Genomic DNA, 24,516 nt, shown 5'->3' with positions numbered 1-24,516 from the left:
CAAGTATCTTTTTTACTTACATTCTCACCCAGTAACGAATGATGCCGCCTAATGGGTTCTTAATTACGATATTCATCTATCGTATTTATTCGTTTATTCGTGTTTGAAATTGATTTTGAATTGATTTTTTCGAAATTTGAGTTCTAATATTACACTTATTTCATCCACGAATATATCACCACACCGAACCTTAGAAATAAATTAAAGTCAGCCAAATAAACGTTCATTACTTCCCCTTGTTTTATAGACAGGTATGCACCTCTTTTATGTTATTTGAGACGTTCAATTCAAATTGCTAAATGATTCACTGTCTTCTATCCAATTTTACCATTTGAGATTACTTCAAATTACTCTCAGAAACTAATTCAACGTTAATCCTGAGTCTTTTGTCTTTATGAACAGGAAGAAACTAAGAAGTCACGACTTATTCTAACGGCTTTCTGTAATCAACACTGTATCTCTTGCATTGTAGCAGGATTGAGTCCTTAACGAAAGAGTGCAAAAGTCACCACAAAATTTGTACGAAAAAACAACTTGCCCCTCCAATTCGTCTGTATCCAGGTTTATCGTTTGATACCCCCCTTCCGGCAGCTTTTCCTACTCCCAAGTTGGTAGAAAGTAGCGGCAGCGTGGTACGATCGAATCGGCCCTCTCAGTCCATCAGGAACGTCGGATCACGCGAGATCGAGGGTCGTCGCGATATCCACTAATTCACAAACGCACATACATCGATCCGACGTGCGCCGATTTCCGTTGCAATTTTTCCAGGCTACTTTAATCGATCGTTCGTTCGCGACGACCAGGTGGTGTTTAAAGTTTGAAAGGAAAACCAATTCTGGGTACACTCCCTCTAAGTTGGTCGTAAATAAATACGTAGGTAGATGGTGGTGCTGTGACGTGAATCGTCATACGATTGTCCGTGAACTAATTCATTTTCGGTAAGAGGATGTACATTTGGAATCTTTTTTATACTTGGGACTATCTACTCTATTAATTATATTTTAAAGATCGAAGATCACGATAGTAATTTCTTTGCTTATATTTCAAAGTTTTGAATAATTCTGAAATTTTGCTTATATGTAAAATTGTCGATTAGAGTTCTAAAGAGGATGAAAGTTTCATACTTTTGAGGGGGAGGGGGAAGCGTGCAATCTCCATAATTACGTATTTAAAAAAAAAAAAAGAAAGAAAAAAAGGAAAGTTGTATTATAGGTGTCACACCTGCTTTGGTAGTATAATCGTTAGCTTCATACGATTTCTAGATTAGATCTTTATGATTTTAGTAAGTATGGAATAAAATTGCAAAAGGAAACATTAGAAATGAACGATCGATGATCAATCGGTGATATCCTGATTTCCACAGCAGAAATGTCCTTGGGAGGTTCTCTCGATTTACGTTTACTTGCTACCCTACTGTAATTCCTCAACCGGTCTTTCTCCCTGTCACGATTGCATTTGATGTGGATTCCTGCGATGTTGCCGACCGGTTTTCTGTACGTTTCATCGGTCACTTATCTTTGTAATCCCGTTATTAAGAAATTGATATTAGCCAGCATACGATGCCAGTGAGAACGAAATTTTAGAATGAGCTTAGACATTGAGTTCTTTCGCCGTCGTTCCTTGCAAACATTAAAACACATTTGTTCTTTATACATTTTTGATTTCTTATCTATTTTTTAAATTCTTTCTTTTATCTTCAAATAGTAAATCTTCAAATTTCACCTATAAAATTTAATTTAAAAAATGTTCATCTTATCCCATATTCGCGAAAATTCAAGATGTAATATTTTAAATTATTCAATCTACATTGCGATTTCACTTAGCTCTAGTTTTACAAATCAGGTTAGATACACGAGATTCTACGAAGATCATAATCCAGTAAAGTTCCTTTCCACTTGATCGGCTGGTATCTCTGTTTCCTAGAACGTCAGTTCCTCGTCTTTCTTCGTTTCCTTTAGACAATTCTCCATAGGTGAACGACCAGAGTTCTAACTAGAAATCTAGTTACGCGTCACACGTTGCAATTTCACTCTAACCTGTAGACAGTGATACATAACGAAGCCTTGGGACTTGTTTACAGTTGGTTCCGGGGTTGTCTCCTGCATCTCGGTGCTCGAACTCGGTACGATTTCGCCACGATTTCAGTACGATATTGCCAAGAATTTCCGCGTATAAACCGGAAAGACATGGAACTGTTGTACGTTCGCGTCACCGGTGGTTCTCTGCGGTGAACCATGTAGGCTCGCTGATCCAGTCAAATTACTTTCCATTTCATTCGGACGTGTTGTAAACGGACCTTCTTCGAAACATGTCATTCGAAGGAAAAATGCATGCGTGCAAGTATATTCATCAAGGTCGTGCGAATCATGCAGGTTGTATTGTAAGGATATACGTATATCACGAGAGTTAGATAAGCACGAAAATGCAAGAACACATTTAGAAGAGGTCAATGCTTCCTCTTCGTTCGAGATCTAATATTCCTTGACCTTATGTTTCGTTTTGTTTCTAATAACGAGATTTTGATCAAAGAGGGATAATTGAATTTTTGAGGTTTTAGCTAAGTTGCACGAGAACAAGCGATTTGTTCTCACGCGTTGTCATACGAGTATATACGTATTACGAAACAGGAAGCAATACACATGTCGCGATAAAATGACTCTGTATGAAATTTTCTATTTTATTACATGGATATGTATTAAATATTTCCTATCGCTTTGAGAATCTGAATTCACGCAGTTATGTATCCTAACTTTTAAATGTATCATCTAAAAGTTTTAGTTTCATAGGTTTTATCTAAATCTTTACTTTTATAATTAATTGAATTATAACAACCTCTATTCTCTATCACGATACGTTTTCATAACTTGAAAGGTGCAATCAACTTTTTGTAATAATGAACATAAACTGCTATTTTATGGGAAATAGTGGTGGGCTGACTTACTTCTACATTGAGAAGCTCAACTCCATGAATCGTTTGTACAGAGAAAAATGACGATTATAAACATTGCCTTCTTAAATTTCCTTGTGAAAAATATACTTACATTGCTATGATTTTCAGTCATTTAAAGTAACTGACATAGTTGTCGTTAAGTTTCATTTAGAAAGCGCCAGTTGAGATCTTGACCTTGCCACGTGAAATCGAGAATGTCATAATCTCTAAGTTTCTCGTTTTACTCTTTAAACAGTATTTTTATACCGCTCTAATGTAAGTACGAGCGTCGCAAGCAGCCTTGAGAGGTTTCTTTGTTTAACTTTCAATTCTCGTATCCTTTTTCCTGTACAGAATCTTTGCATTCATTATAGATTTCACTTCAGTTGCATTCTCAACAAACCTTTTTTGATCGCGTTCTTGATTCCTGAAGAGGAATGGAACAACATCTACCACCGTGAAAATTTTCCATGCTATTCAGAATGTTCGTTTACAAGCGATCAATATTCTCGTGCAAAAATATCATTTATGGCAAAATATATATAAATTGCGCGTAACTCTTTTTAGACAGAAATGAGAATAAGGTAGGAAACGTGTAAACGCTTAACAGGTTTAGGTTATGATTTCACATTTCGCACTTTCCAATGAACGCGAAGTATTACATGACTGACAACACGATTTGTATTGAAGTAATTCTCGCCATTTCCTCTTAAAGCTGTTCGATAATTACGCGTGCTGTTATAAGCGTTCCCTTTGATTCATTTTACAAGGAAAATGGAAACAAAGTGACTTATAGAGGGGACATAAAATAGCAGCGTTTAATATTTCATGAGTATAAACATTGCAAGCGAAATTACAAAGCAGTATATTAAATATGTTGTTGACATACCCAGCATTTTAAATTTTCAAATTATTATTTAAGTATGGCTTGTAAAATTATTCTTCATTTTCACCATCGTCTTTTTTATTTTTTATTTTCGACTCTTGAATCACGATCGTATAATTATTTAGAAATTCCATATGATTTTAATACGCGTCGTTTCCGCAAAATGAGTCAATTGCTTTAATAGATCGAAGGATATAGATTAAATGAGAAATTTCACTTCTGCATCGATTAACGTAATGAACGACTAAAGATTCGAAGAAGTGAAAGAGAGCAAAAACAGGAACATAGGCAATAACTGGCATAAGAGGCCTTTCTTTACTCACTTTATTCATTGAAACGAGCTTATGGAATTAATTTTATATTATCACCTGACTAATACTTTTCAAGCACTCGTCAATTATTTATTATTTAATTATCTTTTCAACGAATATAGAGTAGGTCTTTTTGATTGCATCTAAAACATACAGAATTGTAATATAGGAATGTAAATATAGGACTACATGTGTCAGAAAATTCTTGAATGCCAGCGTTAAATATAGGTCGTCAAGCTAATCGTTCGTTGACTATAGTAGATACGTGCAAAATCTTTTCATCAGAATTTTTAAATTAAATACATTGTACATATAAGCTGTTGCTTAGGTAAAATTTCTACTCATTTCATTGCTTTTCTTGAAATATATAAAGATATTTTATATTCACAAAAGTACATATGTATGTAGTGTGTATGTTTATAATAATATCCAAATTATGTGCATGTTTTGGTGGACTTGAGGAATTTCTATATCTATAAAGAATATCTATAAAAAAAATGTGACAGGAGAGGAAAAGTAGGAAGAAGGTTATAAGATAGAAAAGGAGAAAAGGGAAGGAAGTAGGAAATGCACACCTACTTTTGTTCCTGCCAATGATAATTCCTACCTAACTTTTAATTAATTGATCCTAGAAATTCCGTCATGTTGAATCAAACTTAAGTTGCCTTTCGCAAACTGAAATTTCACTTTTATCTCTTTAATTAGATTTCAATTTCATTATAGACGCAGTATATATGTAGGTATACGAAGTACAGGTTGTCTTTGTAAAAGTTAAGTCAGACATACCGATCCCAGGTAATGAAATTCAATAAATTTATCCCATCTACTTCCTACTTTCACGCAGATCGAACGCGACTGCTCGCGTAACAATTTCATAAATTTCGTATAGAGAATTATCATATTACTTATGTTCCTGCTTCACTGCCAATGGCAACGAAAATGGTTGCTCGCGTTCTTGCAATCCTTTTTCGCTCGCGCGATACCGATAAAAATAAAAATAGCTGACAAGAAGAAAGCGTAGCGGACATAGTTTCAGGAGCAATGCGTCACTTGATCGATCGAAACTCTTTTTTTTTTTTTATTAATATTCATTTTCCAAGAATAGGAGGTGAAACTTCAAAGAGTTTGCAAAAGCTTTTTGACATTGCCTGATTTTTGAACCAAATTTTCAACAACACACCATTACATTAATTTAAATTCCTTTTTGTTTGATAAATTTACATTTTTTAAAAATGAGTCGACATTGATTCATTTTTAACCGTACTTCTTTTTATATTCGTCGTACTTCGGTTTTTCAATTTATTATTAAACGATTATCAAAATACGAGTGTCTCAATCGAGTTCAATTTACTTTTATATTAAAACATACTTATTATGTATATTTACAGTGTATACAACTGATAATCAATCTAGTATGTATATATCTCAGTATGTTAATAGATCGTTTGGCTAATTAATTTACTCGAGTGTAATCCACGGATGTAAATTCTTTGATAATATTCATGACTTTTTTCTTAGATTATTTATTTTTTGAATAACGCGCTTGAAAATGATTGCTATTGAAATATATGTAACCCATTAACACACAATACAATGTTTGGGAAAAGCCAATTATTTTTTACTTGTCTATCAATATCCGCATGCTTCTAAATTAATAGATAAATTTCTCATGCAATCACCGTTCTAAAACCTAAGAATTACAATTTGAACAGAATTTGACTATTGAGGTATGGCTTTTAATTCGATACTTTGAACAATTTATTTCTTAATTCAATGAGTATAAGAATGAGTATACGCAAGTAGTTGGTTGGTAAGTCTCTTTGTTTACTTCTTACCTATATTGCAGCAGCATGCTTGCAGTTAATTTGTTGTTTATGTGCATGTAATTTCGTTCCTTCTATCAAAATACGTATATGCAAAACGTACGATCGCGGATCAAATGGGAGATCGTAATTGTCATGTGGTTGTACAATCAAGATTTGACTAGAAATGAAACGATGGATGTCAACGTGTTTGCTTGATTGAATAGGAATGTGTAAATAGATGTTTCCTTTAGCAATATTGTATAGACGCGTCAGAGTGATTAATCTGTTAAAATGTCAAATCCAGAAGAACATAATATGAATCTCTCAGAAGATAAACTGATCGCCTTTACTTTTTCAATTCCAATATTCGAATACATGGTTAGTACCCAATTTCTAAAAAAATAAATAACTTACTTCTGCAAGTTTCTTAATTACAAGGAAATAAATACAAATAATTATAAATTTTAAGATAGATTTCAAACAATAATTTTTGTGGAATAAACGAAGATATTTGTGGAATTGATCTGCACAGAGTTCTATGTTATATCGGTTTGCTTCCCCTTAAACTGAATGTCTAAAATCGAACCGATTTTCGATCTCCTTAAACTTTCCTTTTCCTTCCAAGATTCTCGCTTTCTTTCCTTTCGAACATTTTCAAAATTTCCAGGATGACTTCGTAACATATTCGCAACGTTTTGTAGGCGTATTTATCGTCGTCGTCGATCGCAACGTTGCAAGAGATTATATTGTGCGTCCACGGAACGAAGTTACGAAACCTCTGCGAAGATAAATCGCAAAACGCCGTGAAACATGGTCATCGCGAGGCAGAAAGTTAAGTTTTACATGATCTCAATTCTTAAAAGCAAGTAATTAAATACGCACAGAATGTATAACCAAGGATCGTTATTTCGAAAATGATCTTATTTGTAAGAAGTCAGCTGATCTGTGGCGCTGGCATAATTCCGAGTACGCGAGATATGTAAGGAAAAAACGAGGCAAACACAAGGGAAAGGTGCATGGGTCGCGGTTATGAATTTCCATTTCGCGTTCTCTGGTTTAGCGACCGCAAATTTTCGAAGCGTAACTTTACCATTTCCGTTAGAACGAACGTATGATGGTTGTTTTCTATCAAGCGAATATCGAGGTCTATATGCCAAAGTTGAATCAGCAATAAATATCGTCTGACAATTCTATGTTGCGAAATGAGCCATATTTTATGGGGATAACGTTAAGCATGTCGTTACTCGTATTATTTTACTCGTGTAACTTGCAAGAGATGTTTGTAAATGTAAAATCGTTCCGATGCAAATGATGTGCACTACCTGAATGCAAACGATGCATATTTTATAGTAGATGTTTTTAATGTGTATCTATGTCGTGGAATAATAATGGCACTGTGCCGCTATATGCAGTTTTCAACATGCGTTATCAATATGCTTCAAGAATGTTATTTGTAGGAAGTGTTGAAAATGTTCCAGGAATTAAATTATTGTAATAGATGTTACGAGTTTTGTCTTTTAACTTGTTGAAATATCGTGATGGACTTCGTTTCTTGCTATTCAAAATTGATTACTTCCTTAGCGTAAACCTCGCGTCGAGTACATACTTGTCTGTTGACGACGAAAACAAATATTATTACACCGTTATATTATTTTGACCATTGTTTTGATTGAAGTGTGGCCTAATTATTAATTGTTTCTTATTAGTGAATTTTAGCATATTATGAAGTTTATCGTTCCAAACGTTATTCTTAATGATGGGTAGCAGTTCATAATTACTATGAGGTATATTATTATATCGGATAGTTTATATTTTCTCATATGCGCTGAACAGGAAAATCAGAAAAGTTTGTTTTTTATAAAGAAAAATACGTCAGTTAAAATTCGTAGTTACAACTATAAATTATTTTTTCTTTCTAGAATCCCATACATATTTCTGCTTATTATTTACAAAAAATTATATAATACAAAGAGTATCATGTGACTTTCGCTACTACTATGAACTATGAATCATTCTATAGACCCCACAATATAAGACCGCCTATGGCCAAATCGCTAATATGCAGGCTTCTTAGAGAATGTGCCCGGATAAAAGAACACTCGAAATCAAAAGTACGACGGCAACGATTCGAGCAGACCGCGCCGTGTTGGAAACCGGTTTCTGCATTTTCTGAAGTAGCATGTGACACAGAAACGAGACGGGCTGACGAAGAGATGAACTGGTGACATACATCTCGAGACCGTTCATAATCGTAGTGTAACCAACAGTCATACCAGACTTGTCTTTGATATCCACTGATCTTTAATTAAGAGTCTCTTGTTTCCTTACTCCTACTTCTCACGTGATTTGCACTTCAGCATGGTTTTAATGAGAACGAGACGTTTAAAATCAGTTTGAAGATTGATGAGTTGATAAGCTATTCGCCTGTTTGTGATTGAACGCTTAACTATGGCTATATTATGCCTAACTATCTCTTTTTTAATTAACCGAATAAATTAAGAGCGACTGCTCCGACATGCAGGAAGCGGTGTATAGTAAATATCGCTGCGGGATATTTTTCCACTTTATTTTTCACTTTATCATTGCACGTATTCTGGTAGAATGTTGTAGTTATAAAATTAGATTAGTTATTATGTATATGCATAATTATCATCACGATCATCATTCATTGCCTGCTATCCCCTTTACAGATCTTACACACCGTTCATGGTACTTTAAATTGTCATATATCACCACCAGTTGTAAATCATCTAAATCATGAGTAACTATTATAAAATACTTAATCCATCACAGATGATTATAAATCGTTCAAATCATTATTGTTATAATTATAATAATGGTAACTCTCACTTTGGATCAATCACTCGATGTTTTAATAATTGCGTAAAAGATAAATACAAATCAGGAAAGATTACGAAATTGTATAATGATGAAAACTGTATATATATCGATTACGTGAGAGGCAGAGATATTTGTGGTTGAAAGAATAGTTTTACCACAGTTCTTCATTTTATAACGAGAATTTATTAGCGGTTATCCAACGTCAATTCGAAATGCCATTTATTTCCATGATGATTATAACATATGATAGAAACAAGTAATGAGATTACGATTTGAAGGATAATCTATGAATTCTTCGTTCTCCTACTATGTATAAATTTCTATATATTCTATGTAGAAGTAAAATGTTTAAAATGTTGAAATACTGATGAGCGTAAAGTACGAGTCAAGAGATGTCCATTTCAACACATTTTATTTAAGAAATAAATTATTTACAAATGATTTACTTAATATTTGACAGTACCAAATAATAATAGAACATTAATCTGTATAAAGAGCGAGTCATAAGATATTTTTTGAATAAATTCGGGACTCAAAATAAAACAGAGACGCGATTACCTAATTAGCAATAAAGGCACAAATAAGTCTCAAAATATATTTTGAAAAATTAATTATGTAGTATCGGAAAGGATAGGATTAGGATAATTTAGATTTGTAAAATTCTCCTAATACTATTTATTTAAGATAAATAAAAATAACAGATATTAATTGGACAGAGAACGATAAATGTTCAACTTGAACTAAACGCAAAAATCTTATTCTACTCAAATCACTCTCGCAACTCTATAACTCTAACAACTCAATCTCTCAACAATGCTAGCAACTCAGGCAACTCCGCAACTCTCACTGACTCTCTCAACTCTACAATTCTACTCTTCTGCTTCTCGACTAACTCTGACCTCTCGATAAAACGTTCTCACTTCTCGATCAACTTTATTTTGTCCTTTTCCTAATCCGGTCCTGTTTTCGTGCCGCAAGGACTAGGTGACATTAGTCAATAGGTTTTTCTCCTATGTAAACTAACAGCCGAAGGACAGACGACATTGTTTTGGTTAGTTTCTAACCAGGTTTTTTCCTTACGATACTACAATTATTTCTAATGTTTTTATTTTATGATTTCTAATAATTATAGAAAAGAACGAATAAGAATACTTAATAATATAAAATAAATAAGGGATAATAGTTTGCAGTTAATAATTTCGCTAGTACTAAGAAATGCGGAAAGGTATTGTATACTTAGACTTGTGTATTACATTTTTATAGAGAAATATTCGTATATTTGACTGTTTATAAAGCTCAGTGTGTATCAATTACTATCATTCATGATCGTCTTATTTAAATGTTAAAATCAAACTAAAGCGATCTACAAAGTGAGAATTTTCCTGCTCGTATTCTTAATCATATTCTTCTGCGGTCGATTACCATTATTATATTCTGTTGGCTATAGAATGGCTCTTCTAACTGCTGCATATTTATTCCATGAATAACGAGTTCCAAAGTGTTACTTGTTAATGATGTTATTGTTTGCATATCTAATGCTAAATAAAGTTGTATTTTATATAAGAACGTAAACAATGATATATTCCTTGAATGATATATTTCCTTGGATGTTATAAACAGATCTACATATTTTTTTGAGTAACCGCCAGGATTTTTTCGTAATTGCTACCCTGATTTATTTAACACTGTATGGAGAATTCTGCGGTCCGTACTATTTAACATGACAATATCATCCATCTGTACGTCGCAATTATATGATAATTAATTATGCTGTTTGAATAATCATGTAATTTAACGAGTCTATACGTAAATCAATTCACGCTATTAGTTTGCAGCGTTTTTCTTGTAAGCGATAAGTATGCGGAAAAATTGAAAGAGGAAAAAGATAGTCGATTTAAAATGTACTGCATATTGACAATATCTTCCACGCAAGTGAAAAAATACATATACAAAAATGTGCATTTTGCAGCTATGCTATTTTTTAACATGATCTTCCTTGTCTTAGCATATATCGAATGCAAAAAAGTATTCAGGTAAATTGATTAGTTTAAGAGATACTTTAACTTTAATTCTGTAGAATATCATACGAAGAGCAAGGTAAGACGCAATCTAGTACTCTTGTATTTTCGTTTTCTTTGTCTTACATGATAAATTCTACAAAATTAAAGTTAAAGTACCTCTTAAACTGATCAGTTTTCGACCAATGTTATCCTAATACTTCTTTTTCGTAGAATAATGAGAGGATCTGATGTATGCAAAAAAGAAAGGTCTCAATTTAAAAAAATAGTGTAACTGCAAAAATGCACATGTGAACATGTTGTTTACTTTGAACTATTCAACTTTTCCTCTTTCATTTTTTCCTCGTGCTTATCGTTTATGATAGAGACGTTGGGAACTAATATGAACGTGAATACCCTGTATATGGAATGTATATTAACCTGTATATTGTACATGAAGAAAATAAAACCCACTGATTGATATTTCCAGAAAATATTACAGTTTCGAACATTTTTCTGGGGCGTACAGAAGTCGGTGAAAAAAGACAGGCTGTTTACGAACTAGTGCAAGTCATTACTAGGTAGTATTGGAAGGAAATTGCAACATGTAATAGAATGGTTCGTATCTCGGAATGTGAGAAAAAAACATGAATGTCAAGTTAATACGAATATGCAAACGATCTAATCGGTTACGATAATTATAAACACAGTCGAATAACATTCTATTAATTATACCAATCGATGTTTTTTACTTGATATTACATACAAATCGTAAAAAACGACATTATGATGGAGCCTTACGAGAAAACAAAGAATTCACTGATGCGTAGTTTCTTTCTAATGTAACTGATCATCATTTATGTAATTACTGTTGACATAAATAACTATGAGCGTTGTGAATTTTCCAAAAGGATTTATCATAAATTAAAAAAAATTCCTAAGGATATTCTATTTCTTTTTATGCACCAATTAATGAACGATACCGGATTATTTTGAGTTGTGACATTTTCGAGATACATGTGCGATATGTTAGTCGATCTTTGCCAATCCACTTGTTCGATTAAGTATGCAGGATGAAATTTCTTCGAAAAAGATAATGACAAAGCACGCTGCTCGTGTACTAGATAACTAGATAACTGTTTCCGCAGGCAATTTCTTGAATAGAGGTTTTATACGTCGGAAAAGTGTTCAAGAAATAGGAATGTCGTTAACTCTTTCAAGCATTTACAGAATTAACTAGGATTCTATAAAGCAGTGTACATGAAATTGCTCTTCAAACAACGGTACTTAACAGAAGAAAATTCTGTCAAAAGGTCCCGTGTAACTTCTGCAATTATTCGCAAATGAAAAGAAGAATTACTTTTTGATAGAGCACTAAGTCATTTTCAAGTGTATGAATATAAAATCATATAAAAAACAAAATAAAATTAATAAAATTCGTTGAGAATGAACAAGGTTCGGTTAATTTATTTAATGAAAGGTTGCCTTTGGTCCTTCGTGTGAATGATGGTCAATTACTGTAATTGCATCAGTTCTTCATTTTTCTTTCCTCCGACACACCGCATCGCAGTGAAAATCCACGCTCTCCCCCATTACCATCCCCAAGAATCGTTCGAAAATCTCTAATCTCTTAGAACTCGTGATTCACCATTCGCTTGTCGATGGTTAAACTGCAGGCCTAGTAAAAACTCTTTAAGTTTTACCATCGTTTGTGGCTTTGAAGAGAGTAGACCAACATGTTTAAAGTGTCCTTGCTTAAACTATCATTCTTGACATATTCTACGACGGAAAATTTGTCTGATCGTTACGTTTTATTCCACTTGTTTCGAGAGGAAAAGGTTGATCGTAATTTTACGAGCGAACATAAAATTACATTCGAACGGTCCTGGGGTTTGAAACGGTCGTTTAAATAGACAATCAAATAGACTTCTATACTAAACAGGCTCTAAATAAGCAGCTACGGGTATACCAAATGAAAACACTTTATTTTAAAATCTTATTGTAATAGCCAATATAAAATAAGAATGGATGGAGAGTTTAAACTAAAAATGTAAAAGCGACTTCATCTATCTTGCCTGTAATTCCTGTATGAACAGCAATGTCTATGAGCTAGAAGTGGAAAAAAAGTAAGGTAGCAAAAAACAGCATGATATTTATCTATATGGTGGAACATTGCCATTGGGCGAACAGTTTAAATATTGTCATTAATGACTGCGAAATCGAACGTGCCACTGTTTTCTCTTCTTTTCCATCATGCATCGAAAAGTGCAATGTAGGATCGGAACCGGTTCATATGTAGATTACGAGGGAGAATGTAGATTTGTGCAATCGATCGATCTGCTTGCGCAACTAGATATCACGAAATGAAATAAACAACTCAAAAACTAAAATTGATTGCTGCCACATATTGTGGTTAAAGCTAATTATCATTATTTAGGTATTAATTTTTCTTCTTCTTTATTCTTTTATCTTGATGTTTCAACAATGATAGATAATAGCAATTTCTAGATATACATTATCAGGTATTAGTATAGAATAACAAAAAAATCAGGGGTGTAGGGATAACTCTATAATAATTAAGTAGGCGTCTGTTTAGCACATCGGAATGTCAAGTATTTTGTTTTGTGCTGTAATTTTTCATTCTTATTGCAGTTTTTAAATTAATTGTTAATAGTAGAAACACATTTTTCCGCATGGTTTTTTAAAGAAGACATAATGTACTAAAACATGAGGTCAGTTTTATACATATATAAACAAATATATTATATATATTATATATATATTAATAACTTAATATAATATATTACAGTGTATATACACTGAGAATGAAAGGGTCAACTTTTGTTTCTAATAAAAAAACAAAATAATATTTGAAATCTTACACAATCTTATGAAACAATTGTTATATTTTCAGTTGTTTCAGTCGAGCTTCCAATGAATATAGGCAGTGCACCTCACATCGACAGGATGTCAAATATCTACAACAACTCACTGGTTCGATTTTATCACTATGTATTTCACGATCTATCGGGTAAGAAATAATATCTTTTTTCAATGATTATTTTCTTTGATTCTCCTGTTGTATATTAATTTCCTCTTTTAGATCCTCGAACAAGAGATTGGTTTCTCATACCATCACCCGTACCTGGTGCTAGTATTATAATCGGTTATTTGTATTTCATCCTATCTTGGGGTCCGAGACATATGGAGCACAGAAAACCATACCAATTAAAGAAAATTCTAGTCTTCTACAACTTCCTGCAAGTTCTCCTCAGCTTTTGGCTATTTTACGAAGGTCTGGACGCAGCTTGGCTTCGAAAGTACAGTTGGAAGTGTCAACCTGTTGACTATTCTAACTCGCCAGACGCACTTAGGGTATTCTTACCATTCCTAATTTCCATTTGACTCTTATTACGAATTTTACTTTTCAACTTTAACTAAATATAAATTTATCGTAGGTTGCCAGAGGCGTATATATTTATTTTTTGGCGAAGCTGTCTGAACTTCTAGACACAATATTCTTCGTTCTAAGAAAGAAAGAGAGCCAAATCACATTCCTCCATTTGTATCATCACACTGTAATGCCGATGGCCTCTTGGGGCGCTACCAAATATTATCCGGGTGGACATGGCACATTTATAGGTAAAGTTTACGTTTCCTTAATACATTGGAAATCGATGTATTTTAACAAGATTGCTGCTAATAGTTAAATGGTTTCTGCAGTTGTAATTAATTTGCATTTCATTAAATCGACAGCTCTGGCTATAAATACTAAATTTTTATTCGATTTTAGAATCAGCAATTATTTTATACCTCAAACAATTTACAATTCAGTTTCCAACCGAGCGACTGTTTTTAAAAATATAATGTTTCAAGTTAATATATATTTTTTGCCTTTTATAATTTTCTATTGGTTTATTATCTGATAGATCCTCAGATTGGAACTAATGGAAAGGTATTACGCAACTTAATGTCTGAGTACCGATCTTGAACGAATTAATATTAAAACATTATATTCTCATTCTTCAATTAATTACGGCCAGATCGTTTTCTTTCAGGCGTTGTTAATAGTTTCGTGCATATTATCATGTACACGTACTACTTGCTAGCTGCATTACTACCTCAGTACCAGAAATATCTATGGTGGAAGAAATACATCACGACTCTCCAAATGGTGAACATCTTTTCTCTATGCGTTATTTTTCATGTTTACTTTGAGTTTTCTAGATAGCCGTAAACACCATCATTTCATTCATATAGATAGATGCAATAGACACTTCTCATTATGTTAAACAGGGTCAATTCTGCTTGGCGTTTCTGCACAGCTGCCAATTGCTCATTTACGATTGTGACTACCCAAAATGGTCGCTCATCATAATTCTGCCAAACGCAATGTTTTTCTATTTCTTGTTCGCCGATTTCTACAGTAACGCGTATAAGTATAACGAAAACTATTCGAAATCGATAGAGGGCGACGAGAATAGAGTCGCGAAGAAAGTAGCAAATGGAAACACGCAAAATGGAAAAAGGAAAACGGACTAGTCTAAAATTCCATGAGTAAGAAACAAACAACGAGAAGAAGAAAAATCGACCAGAATATTCGCTCGTTGCCGTTGGCTTTTCATTTAACGCGTTAAAAGTGGACCATCGACGATTGGTCGATGAAACAACTATGAAATGTTTGAATGGATTCACGGTGACTGTGCTTTTGATCCTTCAACGTCAATGGTTCCATGAATTATATAATAGAAACTGAATTTTACAAGATTTCTTGAAAATTCCCTAGGAAAATCGGAAAAACTTGTTTTCTTTGTTTCATGTCGCGTCTCTTGGCGATAATGGGGAAGAAGTGTATATTTGCGCATAAAATCAACCGTTTCTCCTTGATCGTTTGCGGACAGATTGTTATCTACGGAGTCTTTAACTGCATGCGTCAATTATAACCGTTCAAGAATGTAGATTTAGAGTAATTACTAGCGGTAGGAATTGATCAGAAAGGGGATAGATGCGTGAGAGTTTTAATTGAAGTTACATAAGGTAAATTTAGAAGAAAAACGCCACACTTGTAGTATCTTCTAATCGGAGAAAGAGAATTGTATATGTTGCGTCTTGTCGTAACCCTGCTTGTGTGCATGAAAAAATACGTTAGTACCTGCTCGACTCTCAATGTACAGGTCTGTGTCTGTGAAACATTAAAGCAATAACTGTACAAAAAATCACTTAAAAATTTTGTATATGTGAGACATTACGCAATGCTTGTTACAAGCGTAATGGAGACAAGACCTATTTTGCTATTTAATGGCTTCTTATCAACTAGTAAACACAGAAAAAGAATTTAAGGAACAGAAATTAGTGCGTGCGGCATCTTTAAGATGTAGGAGAGCTGCCATTTTAGCAACATATCACTTTTTTTAATTTTTGTGGATTCTGCATAAGAAAACTTGAGAACTGCTTTTGCTTTTCATAGTATATGAATGTATTATTGTAATAAAAAAATTAATCGTTTTAATCAATATGAAGCCAAATTTGTTATTGATCCTTAATCAAAAAGGGTGGCGTACCTTCCGAATTTAACTTAGATTAATATAATATTTTATAGATTAATATAGAAAATATTCTAACTAATCGTTTGACGATCCTCTTAAATAGAATTTAATCTTGAATTACATCATTACGACTTAACTAGAAAATAAATGTGAGAATTCACGTACAGAATTTGAAAATGCAGCTTCATCGGACTAATTTTTAGTTTTCGTGCCCAATTAGACAGTATTAGATAAATACTGAGGTGAAAAGAACAGATCGTTCTTCTGAAGTATGTAGACTTACTATTGTAATATATTTATTACAAAGGGAATGAAATTAATTGGTTGGTTTTAACGTTAGTATAATTTCAATCATTTTAATCGTCAGTCTATTATCAGATTAAGACCATCTAGATAGTATTATCGAATAATAAGCTTTATGACGGTCATTTAAACGGCACGATGTTTAACAAGGCTGCCAACTTCTTCGATCATCTATGTAATTATTAAGTAATCCAAAATATGTTATACATTCCATTTTACGATGTAGAGTTTCATAAGGGGCATCAAATAAGTTAAGCTGCAAATACATTCAGGTCGAGTAAATAATCAAAATTTTATATTGATTACCGCCGATGAATCAACGTACCGTTTCTTACAGTGACGCAAAACAGTGAGGGATCCAGCGAACTTTTTCACTCGCAAACGAACAAGTACGAAATAATTCTCAAGGAGAAACGCAGTGTATCTCTGAAAATAAATCTGAAATCTCCCGAATTCCAGCTTCATACCTGTACAAGCATCGTAACTTGCCCCGTTTTTTGTTTATAGATTTTAGAGAACCACTCTTTCAGAATCGATTTGTCATGGTGTAGTCTGTGAAATTGTGGGAAAAAATGCGAGTTACGTCAGAAATTTCGGTCTTTTGTTATGCGCTTCGCTCAAATCTTTATTATTTAAATTGAAAGGAATGTTGATCTTGTAGTTATAAATGAGTGTAATTTGAAGAATAAACACGATCTTTCAAGAATTTTTTTAACATGAAATAATTAAAAGAAGAGTTGATTTATGGTTGCTTATTAGCAAAACTCCAATGACTGAAACGTCGAAGGTATTTGTTGGAGTATGAAAAGTTAAAGAAAAAGTTTGTGCGGACTTAGAATTACTATTAGGACTAGGAATTATTTTGCGAGCCACATAATACATATTTAAGTGTTAACAAAAATAAAGTTTAATAATGAAGTAACGAAGACGAAGAAAATGGCTTTAAGTTCGCTTCGTGCCTACCTCGTTGCAGAAACCTTATTTTTAATTAGTGGAAATTAATCGTTGAATTTCACTGAATTTTATAGTTTCCAATTACATTTAGATATATTGTAAGACAACTGCTATTTCTTTTTTCCACAATGTTTCCTTTGCAGCACGCTTTGTAAGCTATATTTGAACATAGATATTAAATCACGTTATTTTCCTAATCATACATGCGGAAAAATCAATCATAACGATGATTTGTTTATATTCGTAATTACGTTATTTTTCGTTTGTACATTTTTCATTGAAATTTTCTTTATGTTTTGAGACTTACTGTATCTATATAAAGAAAGAATATTAATTATCATTAACTGCATAAATTGTTAAAAAGGAAACACATTTATGAAAGACAAATTACTTATTGGCCAACTTTATTAAATTCTGTTTGCAAGAATATTAGAATCTGATATTTATTTACTGTTAGCAGCAATGATTTATTTGGGAAATGGAAGAAAAGGAAAAGAAGAATGAAAGTAGACGTCACAAGAAGAAAGATCTAACTTTGACTCGTTGAATTTTAATACAACTTCATGTAAAGATCTCTTTTTAAAATGACTCTTTAGGGATTATCTCTTATATTAAGATAGATATTTAAAAATTTATAAATTGTCCGAATTCCCGAAAGAAATAATTGTTCGAAGATTTTTATCTTAAATACAATTTATGTTCCTTGATTGCTTTTATTTGCTACAGTGCCATTTAGCGATCGTGATTTGCATCATAATAGATCAAATCCATATACATTTCCATTGAACATTATTTTTAAAGATAGAAAAATCCAAAATATGTTTCCAACGTTGCATTAAAATTTACAAGCTATATTGAGATCCTCCTTTTGTCAACTCATCTAAAAAGTTATGAATAAATAATAACATTGTGTATTTACATGTCTTAATTGTGATCGGCTTCTATAAATATGCAGAATATCAACATATGCCATGATTAACGGCAACATTTCTGCTTATGTTGCACACCATTGCATCAGGCGTGACAGATATGCGTTTAAAATTCGTTGATTCGTTCAAAACACAAGTAAATGACTATTCGCGTTTTCGAACGAATCAACAAAATATTTTTTCCTCGGTGTCTCATGATATATCGAATAGTCTATAATATTGTGACATGTCTAATCGTAGTTACGTTATAATACGTATAAACGTATATACATATACATATATGTATATATATACGGTAAATAATGCTATTGTTATTTCTATATATATATGTATATATAGATAGATACATATATATATATAGATACATGATTTTGAAATCATTTGTCAATATCACCTGACTGTAGTTACGAAACTGATTCGCAAAATGCAAAATGGAAATTAATCTTAGCCAAAATTTTTATGTAAAGAAGATTTTTCATAGGACAGCTTATCCATCGGAGTTAAAACGAAACGATTTCAGTGAAAGCCAAATATCGTATAGAGTTGCGACACAAAGTCGGCAAGGCAAAAGCTATTTAATTTAAAAATTAATTTGAAAGATTATCAAATCTTATGAATAAAAAGAAAGAGGAAATAAAAAATAATTTCAGAAATATACTATTTGTGATGAATTCCTCCAGATAGGAATTCATCACAAATAGTGAAGATGTGTGATTCATCACACATAGGAAGAGTCAATCGATTAAAAGTTGAAACAGGAGCGGTAGACGCAGGGTCTTGCTTTCCGAGGAGAAAGCAATTACCGTTCTTCGATGCTCACGTGTGACAGTCGTCTAGAGAAGATACAGTGCCTTCTCTGTTCGACTTTTTCCTGAATCATAGCCCACCTCGTTTTAAAGAGATCGCCCCCAGGGATTTGGCTTCAGTCAAGATTTCGTTGTACTTTCTCCAGCTTCTGACGAATCGTCTCGGTATCTTTCCTGAGACATCGTATGCTCATTGGACCTATTGGCCTAGATCTCGAACGGAGCTCGTTATTTATTGGAATTTCAAATTAAATTCATCGAAATCGCTCCAATCGAACGGACCTTGAATTCAACTCCTTTTCTTAATTAGAACTGCTTTGTTCCGGTCTTTTGTCGTTCTATTATGTCCTCATATACGATCTTTGCTCCGTCTCTTTATTCCTTTTATTCGACTTTCTTGCGTTAATAAACTTCTTTTTTCTTTTCCGTTTCCTTTTTTTTTTTTTTTTTTTTTTTAAAGTTTTCATCTTTAGGTCGGATGACTTCCGATTTTCATTCATTCACCATTTCGATTGACGAAAGCGTCACATTGATGATTTTAGAAGATGTTAAACTTGCTTTTTCGTGTAGGATTTTCGATAAAAGTTGCCGAACAAGTAGATGAAGATTATCGTGTTGGCGATAAAGAAATACGTAAGAGCCCTTGGTACCTTACAATCCATCGCGAGAATCATCAGTTGGTAGCCGAGCATCAGGAAGAACTGCACCTGACGCGGCGAACAAAACACGGTTAGTGTAAGTATTGCGTTCGGAAGAAAGCGTCGATGCGTTGTTTGGTGAAAATATTTACCAGCTGGATCCAGGTCATGTATTTCTTCCACCACAAGTATTTCTTGTATTGCGGGCCAAGAGCTGCTATCAGGTAGTACGAATACATGACAATGTGCACAAAGGTATTCAAGAAACCAATTAGAGCACCTTGCTCTCCGGGGAGAAATTTCAGATAGCACCATGAGAATATCGCGGTTAGTGTATGGTGGTACACGTGTAGAAAAGTCACTTGGTTTTGTTTTTTTCGGAGAACGAAGAATACCTTTGAGGTGATAGAAAAATTGAACAATCGTATTTGCGTATACAAAGTAGAGTATTATTTATCTGAACTATTGACTGTCCGAACGAAATCATCGTTAATTTAATTCATGATCGATTATACCCTTGTTGATTGAATATACTGCATGGACAAAAAGTAATGAATAGTGAGGAAAATGAGTGAACTCCAATTATATGAATTGTTTGTTCCCTAGCGAGTTCAGAAAAATGGAGTTCTACTGTATTAAATAATTACACTTGTATAACTGATTATATTAAACTCACTGTATCGAGTAGTTCGACTAGTTTCGCGATGAAATACCACCAGGCAGCTTTTGTCACCTATTTCACGTAAAAATTATTATTATTACACCATGCAATTAACAAATTGGACAGTGCGGCTATTTATGTATTTTTATGGTAAACCCACCGTGGTTTGAATTCCCAAATCCGTAAGTGATCGATTAGCGTTATTACATTTAGGTGAGAGCATGAGGGATGCAACACCCGGTTCGAAAGCCTATTAAAAGTCACACGAGAAATGATTACCAAAGCAGGTGAAATTAAGAATTGAAATAATTTTAATTTATTAGTTGTTTTAATGAATCTTACTTTATGCGTCAACCAGATACTGAAAAGCACTTGGATCGCGTTGTAAAGAATCAGCACGTTTTTCAATTGGAATGCCGGCCTCTTTTCCATCATTTTCGGTCCAACTTTTAAAACGAACGCTAAGTAGGTTCCAACGATGCACAGCATAGGTCCAGGGGAGTTCATCATTGGCCAGGAATCTATCATTATTTCTAAAAAAAAAACACGGTTTAATCGAATACCTTACACTATTTTTCAGTGATCACTGTAGTATTTTTTTAGTGAAAACATTTTATCTATTTCCTATTTTAATTCTTTTTTACATACAAAGCGTATCGAGACCTTCTCGTCGCTCTTACATAGTATTTGCATCAATTAGCATCGCTATTGATTTGAAATATTAAAGAAAAAATGAGTCTTTCCCGTATTATTCATAAAGTAGGTTACTTTGACTTTAGTGAATAAGGCTGATTGACGTGACGCGAAAAGAAAGAACTCTATTCGCAAGAACGAACTTTTGGACATCCAGCTTGATATTATCTTCCTGTTGAACGATGTTCACGCAATTACCTTTGTTAGCCTCCAAGATTTCATTGTAGTTGTTGACTACCAAACGAATTATGTTTGACATGCTGACTAATTCTCCTATCTTCTTTCAAACCAACTGTAAAACGAACAAAAAGATTGTTTCTTAGAAAAAAAGAGAGAAATCAGTGAACGGTTAAAAATGAAAATTTAGACAAACTTGATTGGAAACACATAACGAAACTTAACCAACTTTTTCAGGATAGTGAAATGTCATTCGTAAATTTTTCGATTAATAAGTCAAACTTCACACGTTTCCAGTACGTAAGTAGAATAAGACATCACCTCAAATCCTTAAGATTAGACCGGATTCTCTCTCTGTTCGGTCGAAGAAGCGTCGGAGCTCCCTTCCGCCCCCGTGCTTGTTTTCTGCTTGTGAACCTTTCGAAGTTCCTCGAAAAGCGTTTTCTCGAGAGAAGCAGATGTTGAAGGAGAAGCCGCGAACCAAAAACTGATCATCTGTCGGGCAAACTGGCCACTAGGAGGACCAAAACCTCGATCTTCTTCGTCTGCCCCTCCACAAGATTCGAATACCTTGTAAAATTGAAACTCGAACCGCTCGATGGGGGAAGCAGATCGGCAAAAGAAGAAGGGGTAAAAGACTAGGTCGTGATGCATGTAAAAATGAATTATAACGAGACCTGTGAAGCACGTCACTACTGAACTCTTATTTACTGAATTTCCTATTGATCGATTAAACGACCACTTGGAAATTATATTTTAAAATTGACAAAGGAAACGTAACTCCTTGATCATAGGTGAAACTACTAAATATTAACAGCAAACAGATGAATATTTATGTTAAAGAATTTTCTATTTGATTTACGTACATTCCCACGCCACTGGTATTAGATATTTATTCGTTGCATTCGTTTTTTAAGAAATTAGACTATACTAATATTTCTTGCATCCTACAGAATATCTTGTATCTAATATTCTCCAGTATATCATGCCATGAAAATTCGTGATTCGATTGAGGTGTGTAATACGTGAATATGTTGATGAATAAAATTAAAATTAAATGGATGATAAACTCTTAAGAGTTTAAATATTCTAACTAAATATAAATTCTCGAAATTTTCATTTATACCACTATGATTTTCGATCCCCTATAGGTGTCCTAATACTATCTTTGATTTAATTATCGTCAGTTAAATATACTTTGCTAATGTTATATCTGTCATTATTGAAGTTGAAGGAGAGAGATTACTATTCAAACTTCTACACGTAGTAAATGTACAGAGTATCTCAGTTTTACCCAGCTAAACTTTATCAACATATCCTGTAAGGAAAAATAAGAAAGAAATGTTATACATATAAACTTAGATTCTTAAATGCTGTAGTAAAGTACTATAACAAAAATAAGAAATGACAACGGACTGCCTTCTCGTTCGATATTATATAAGGATAGATTATTGTTAGATAGATTTTCGTTATAATTTCATTTCAAAATGTTGCTCGCTATTATGGATGGAGAAATGGCATCTGCAAGAAATAGAATTTATTTCATTACTAATTTCTTATTAATTTTCCCTAATTACGGCAAATTAATCACGAATCCTTTCTACTAATTAATTTGTGCTTGATAAACTTTTTCTTTCGCAGTTTCGCATAAGTAAATATCTATTGGCGTGATATCTGGTGATTTTGGGCTACAAAGAATTGATCATCCTCGATCTATCTAACATTGAGAGTAATGGTCATATAATCGTTGCCAGACTGATTGACTAAATCGACGACGTCAGCAAGTAAACATAACATTGTAGTCTCTGTAAACATATATCAAATAGGTGTCGATAATGTATTCCTATGGTGTGTAGACGAAACACCAATTCGTTATTATTTCATATTCCCGTTATAGCTTTTTAATAAAACGTTTCAAAGCCTGGGCCTACATAACATTTTTCTCATAAATTTGCTTATGGGATATGAAGTATCGCAGAATTCCCTGTATGATAGTAACAAATCATCGCACACGTGCAGAATTCGTAAACAGTACAAACAACGAGACAGGTTCGTAATATTATATATGAGTAAAAAAATAATAAGAATTACACATTCGTTTGCGGCACGACTATTTACGAAATTGACGAACGACTTGTTTGACCGGAATAAAGAGACGTCACGAAGAAAATAACTTGGAGTGTGAGAACATATTTGCCCTGTTAAACTCTTTATAGACTTGATGCAATTAGGTGACGCACAGCAGAGGGGTAAGCGACAGTTAAATATTTGCATCGAAACCCGACGTTTTGTATCGTCGATCAAACAGCGAAGTCTAGTAATTTGATTACAAACGATCGAGTTGTGTATCTTTCGTTAAGCTAATTATTATCGCCACTTTTTCGTACTTTAACCACCATAGTTACTTTGTTAATCAATATTTGCTTATGAAAGGAACGATTAGCATAACTTTTTCTTAATTCTCTGCGAAATATGTTTGAAATCCATCTTTAGAATTCCCCTTCTTCGTGGAGGTAGTAAAATTGCAAGTAGAACAAACGGTGCCTGTGTACACGCCTTCAGTAGGTTTTACTATTAGAAATCACGTGGTCGTAAATGGATCCTTTAATAGTTAACCTCAGGTACGCGTTGATGTCTCGTAAATTGTGATCCAAAACGTTTCTTTGGATGGGAGCAATGACGATCCGACCAATGCCGCGAATACACTTGCAGTTACTTTACAAACAAAACCATTATAAGCGTCTCGGAAGGACATTTTTAGCACAGGTACAACAAAGTAAACCAACGGGACAATTCGAAATATAGAAGAAGTTCGCGAAACGGGGTTAAACGAACAGAGGTTTTGCAAAAGTATGTTTCTGACCGGAATTCTTCGCAATAATATCAATAACTTGATTGAGACACGCGCGAAAAAATTGAGTTCAATGGCAATTCGATTTGCATGCACTGAAGTTTTCGTTGAAATCATTGATACGATATATCGATCGACTTTATAACACAATTATACTAAATAAACGTTACAAGATAAAATTAATAATTA

The 24,516-nt window shown here is 33.4% G+C and overlaps 2 protein-coding genes across 5 annotated transcripts in view; one reads left to right on the top strand and one right to left on the bottom strand.

Moving 5' to 3' along the window:
* Positions 1–24,516, top strand: part of LOC100644219 (elongation of very long chain fatty acids protein AAEL008004) — a 78,107-nt gene that overhangs the window by 35,513 nt on the left and 18,078 nt on the right. For 2 of the 4 annotated variants that reach the window (XM_003399417.4, XM_048411077.1), the window contains exons 2-6: positions 13,684–13,800; positions 13,873–14,144; positions 14,228–14,411; positions 14,828–14,943; positions 15,066–17,324. In XM_003399417.4, coding sequence (XP_003399465.1) covers positions 13,704–13,800; positions 13,873–14,144; positions 14,228–14,411; positions 14,828–14,943; positions 15,066–15,311 — 915 coding nt within the window. In that variant the 5' untranslated portion in view covers positions 13,684–13,703 and the 3' untranslated portion in view covers positions 15,312–17,324. Of the gene's footprint in view, positions 1–658; positions 939–13,683; positions 13,801–13,872; positions 14,145–14,227; positions 14,412–14,827; positions 14,944–15,065; positions 17,325–24,516 lie in introns of those variants that run through there. The other 2 variants (XM_012314439.3, XM_048411078.1) reach the window with 2 other exon arrangements.
* Positions 18,461–22,002, bottom strand: LOC100643858 (elongation of very long chain fatty acids protein). The gene is made up of 7 exons (XM_003399574.4): positions 21,798–22,002; positions 21,498–21,591; positions 20,949–21,139; positions 20,767–20,856; positions 20,622–20,678; positions 20,098–20,340; positions 18,461–20,014 (listed from the first exon to the last, which is right to left on the bottom strand). The coding sequence occupies exons 2-7, from the start codon at positions 21,556–21,558 to the stop codon at positions 19,856–19,858; spliced, it is 801 nt and encodes a 266-aa protein (XP_003399622.1). The 5' UTR covers positions 21,559–21,591; positions 21,798–22,002; the 3' UTR covers positions 18,461–19,855.

Source organism: Bombus terrestris, chromosome 12 (genome assembly GCF_910591885.1).
Source record: "Bombus terrestris chromosome 12, iyBomTerr1.2, whole genome shotgun sequence".
NCBI classification, from domain to species: domain Eukaryota; kingdom Metazoa; phylum Arthropoda; class Insecta; order Hymenoptera; family Apidae; genus Bombus; species Bombus terrestris.
Note: the sequence above shows the minus strand (reverse complement) of the source record. Positions and strands in the feature narration are given on the sequence as shown.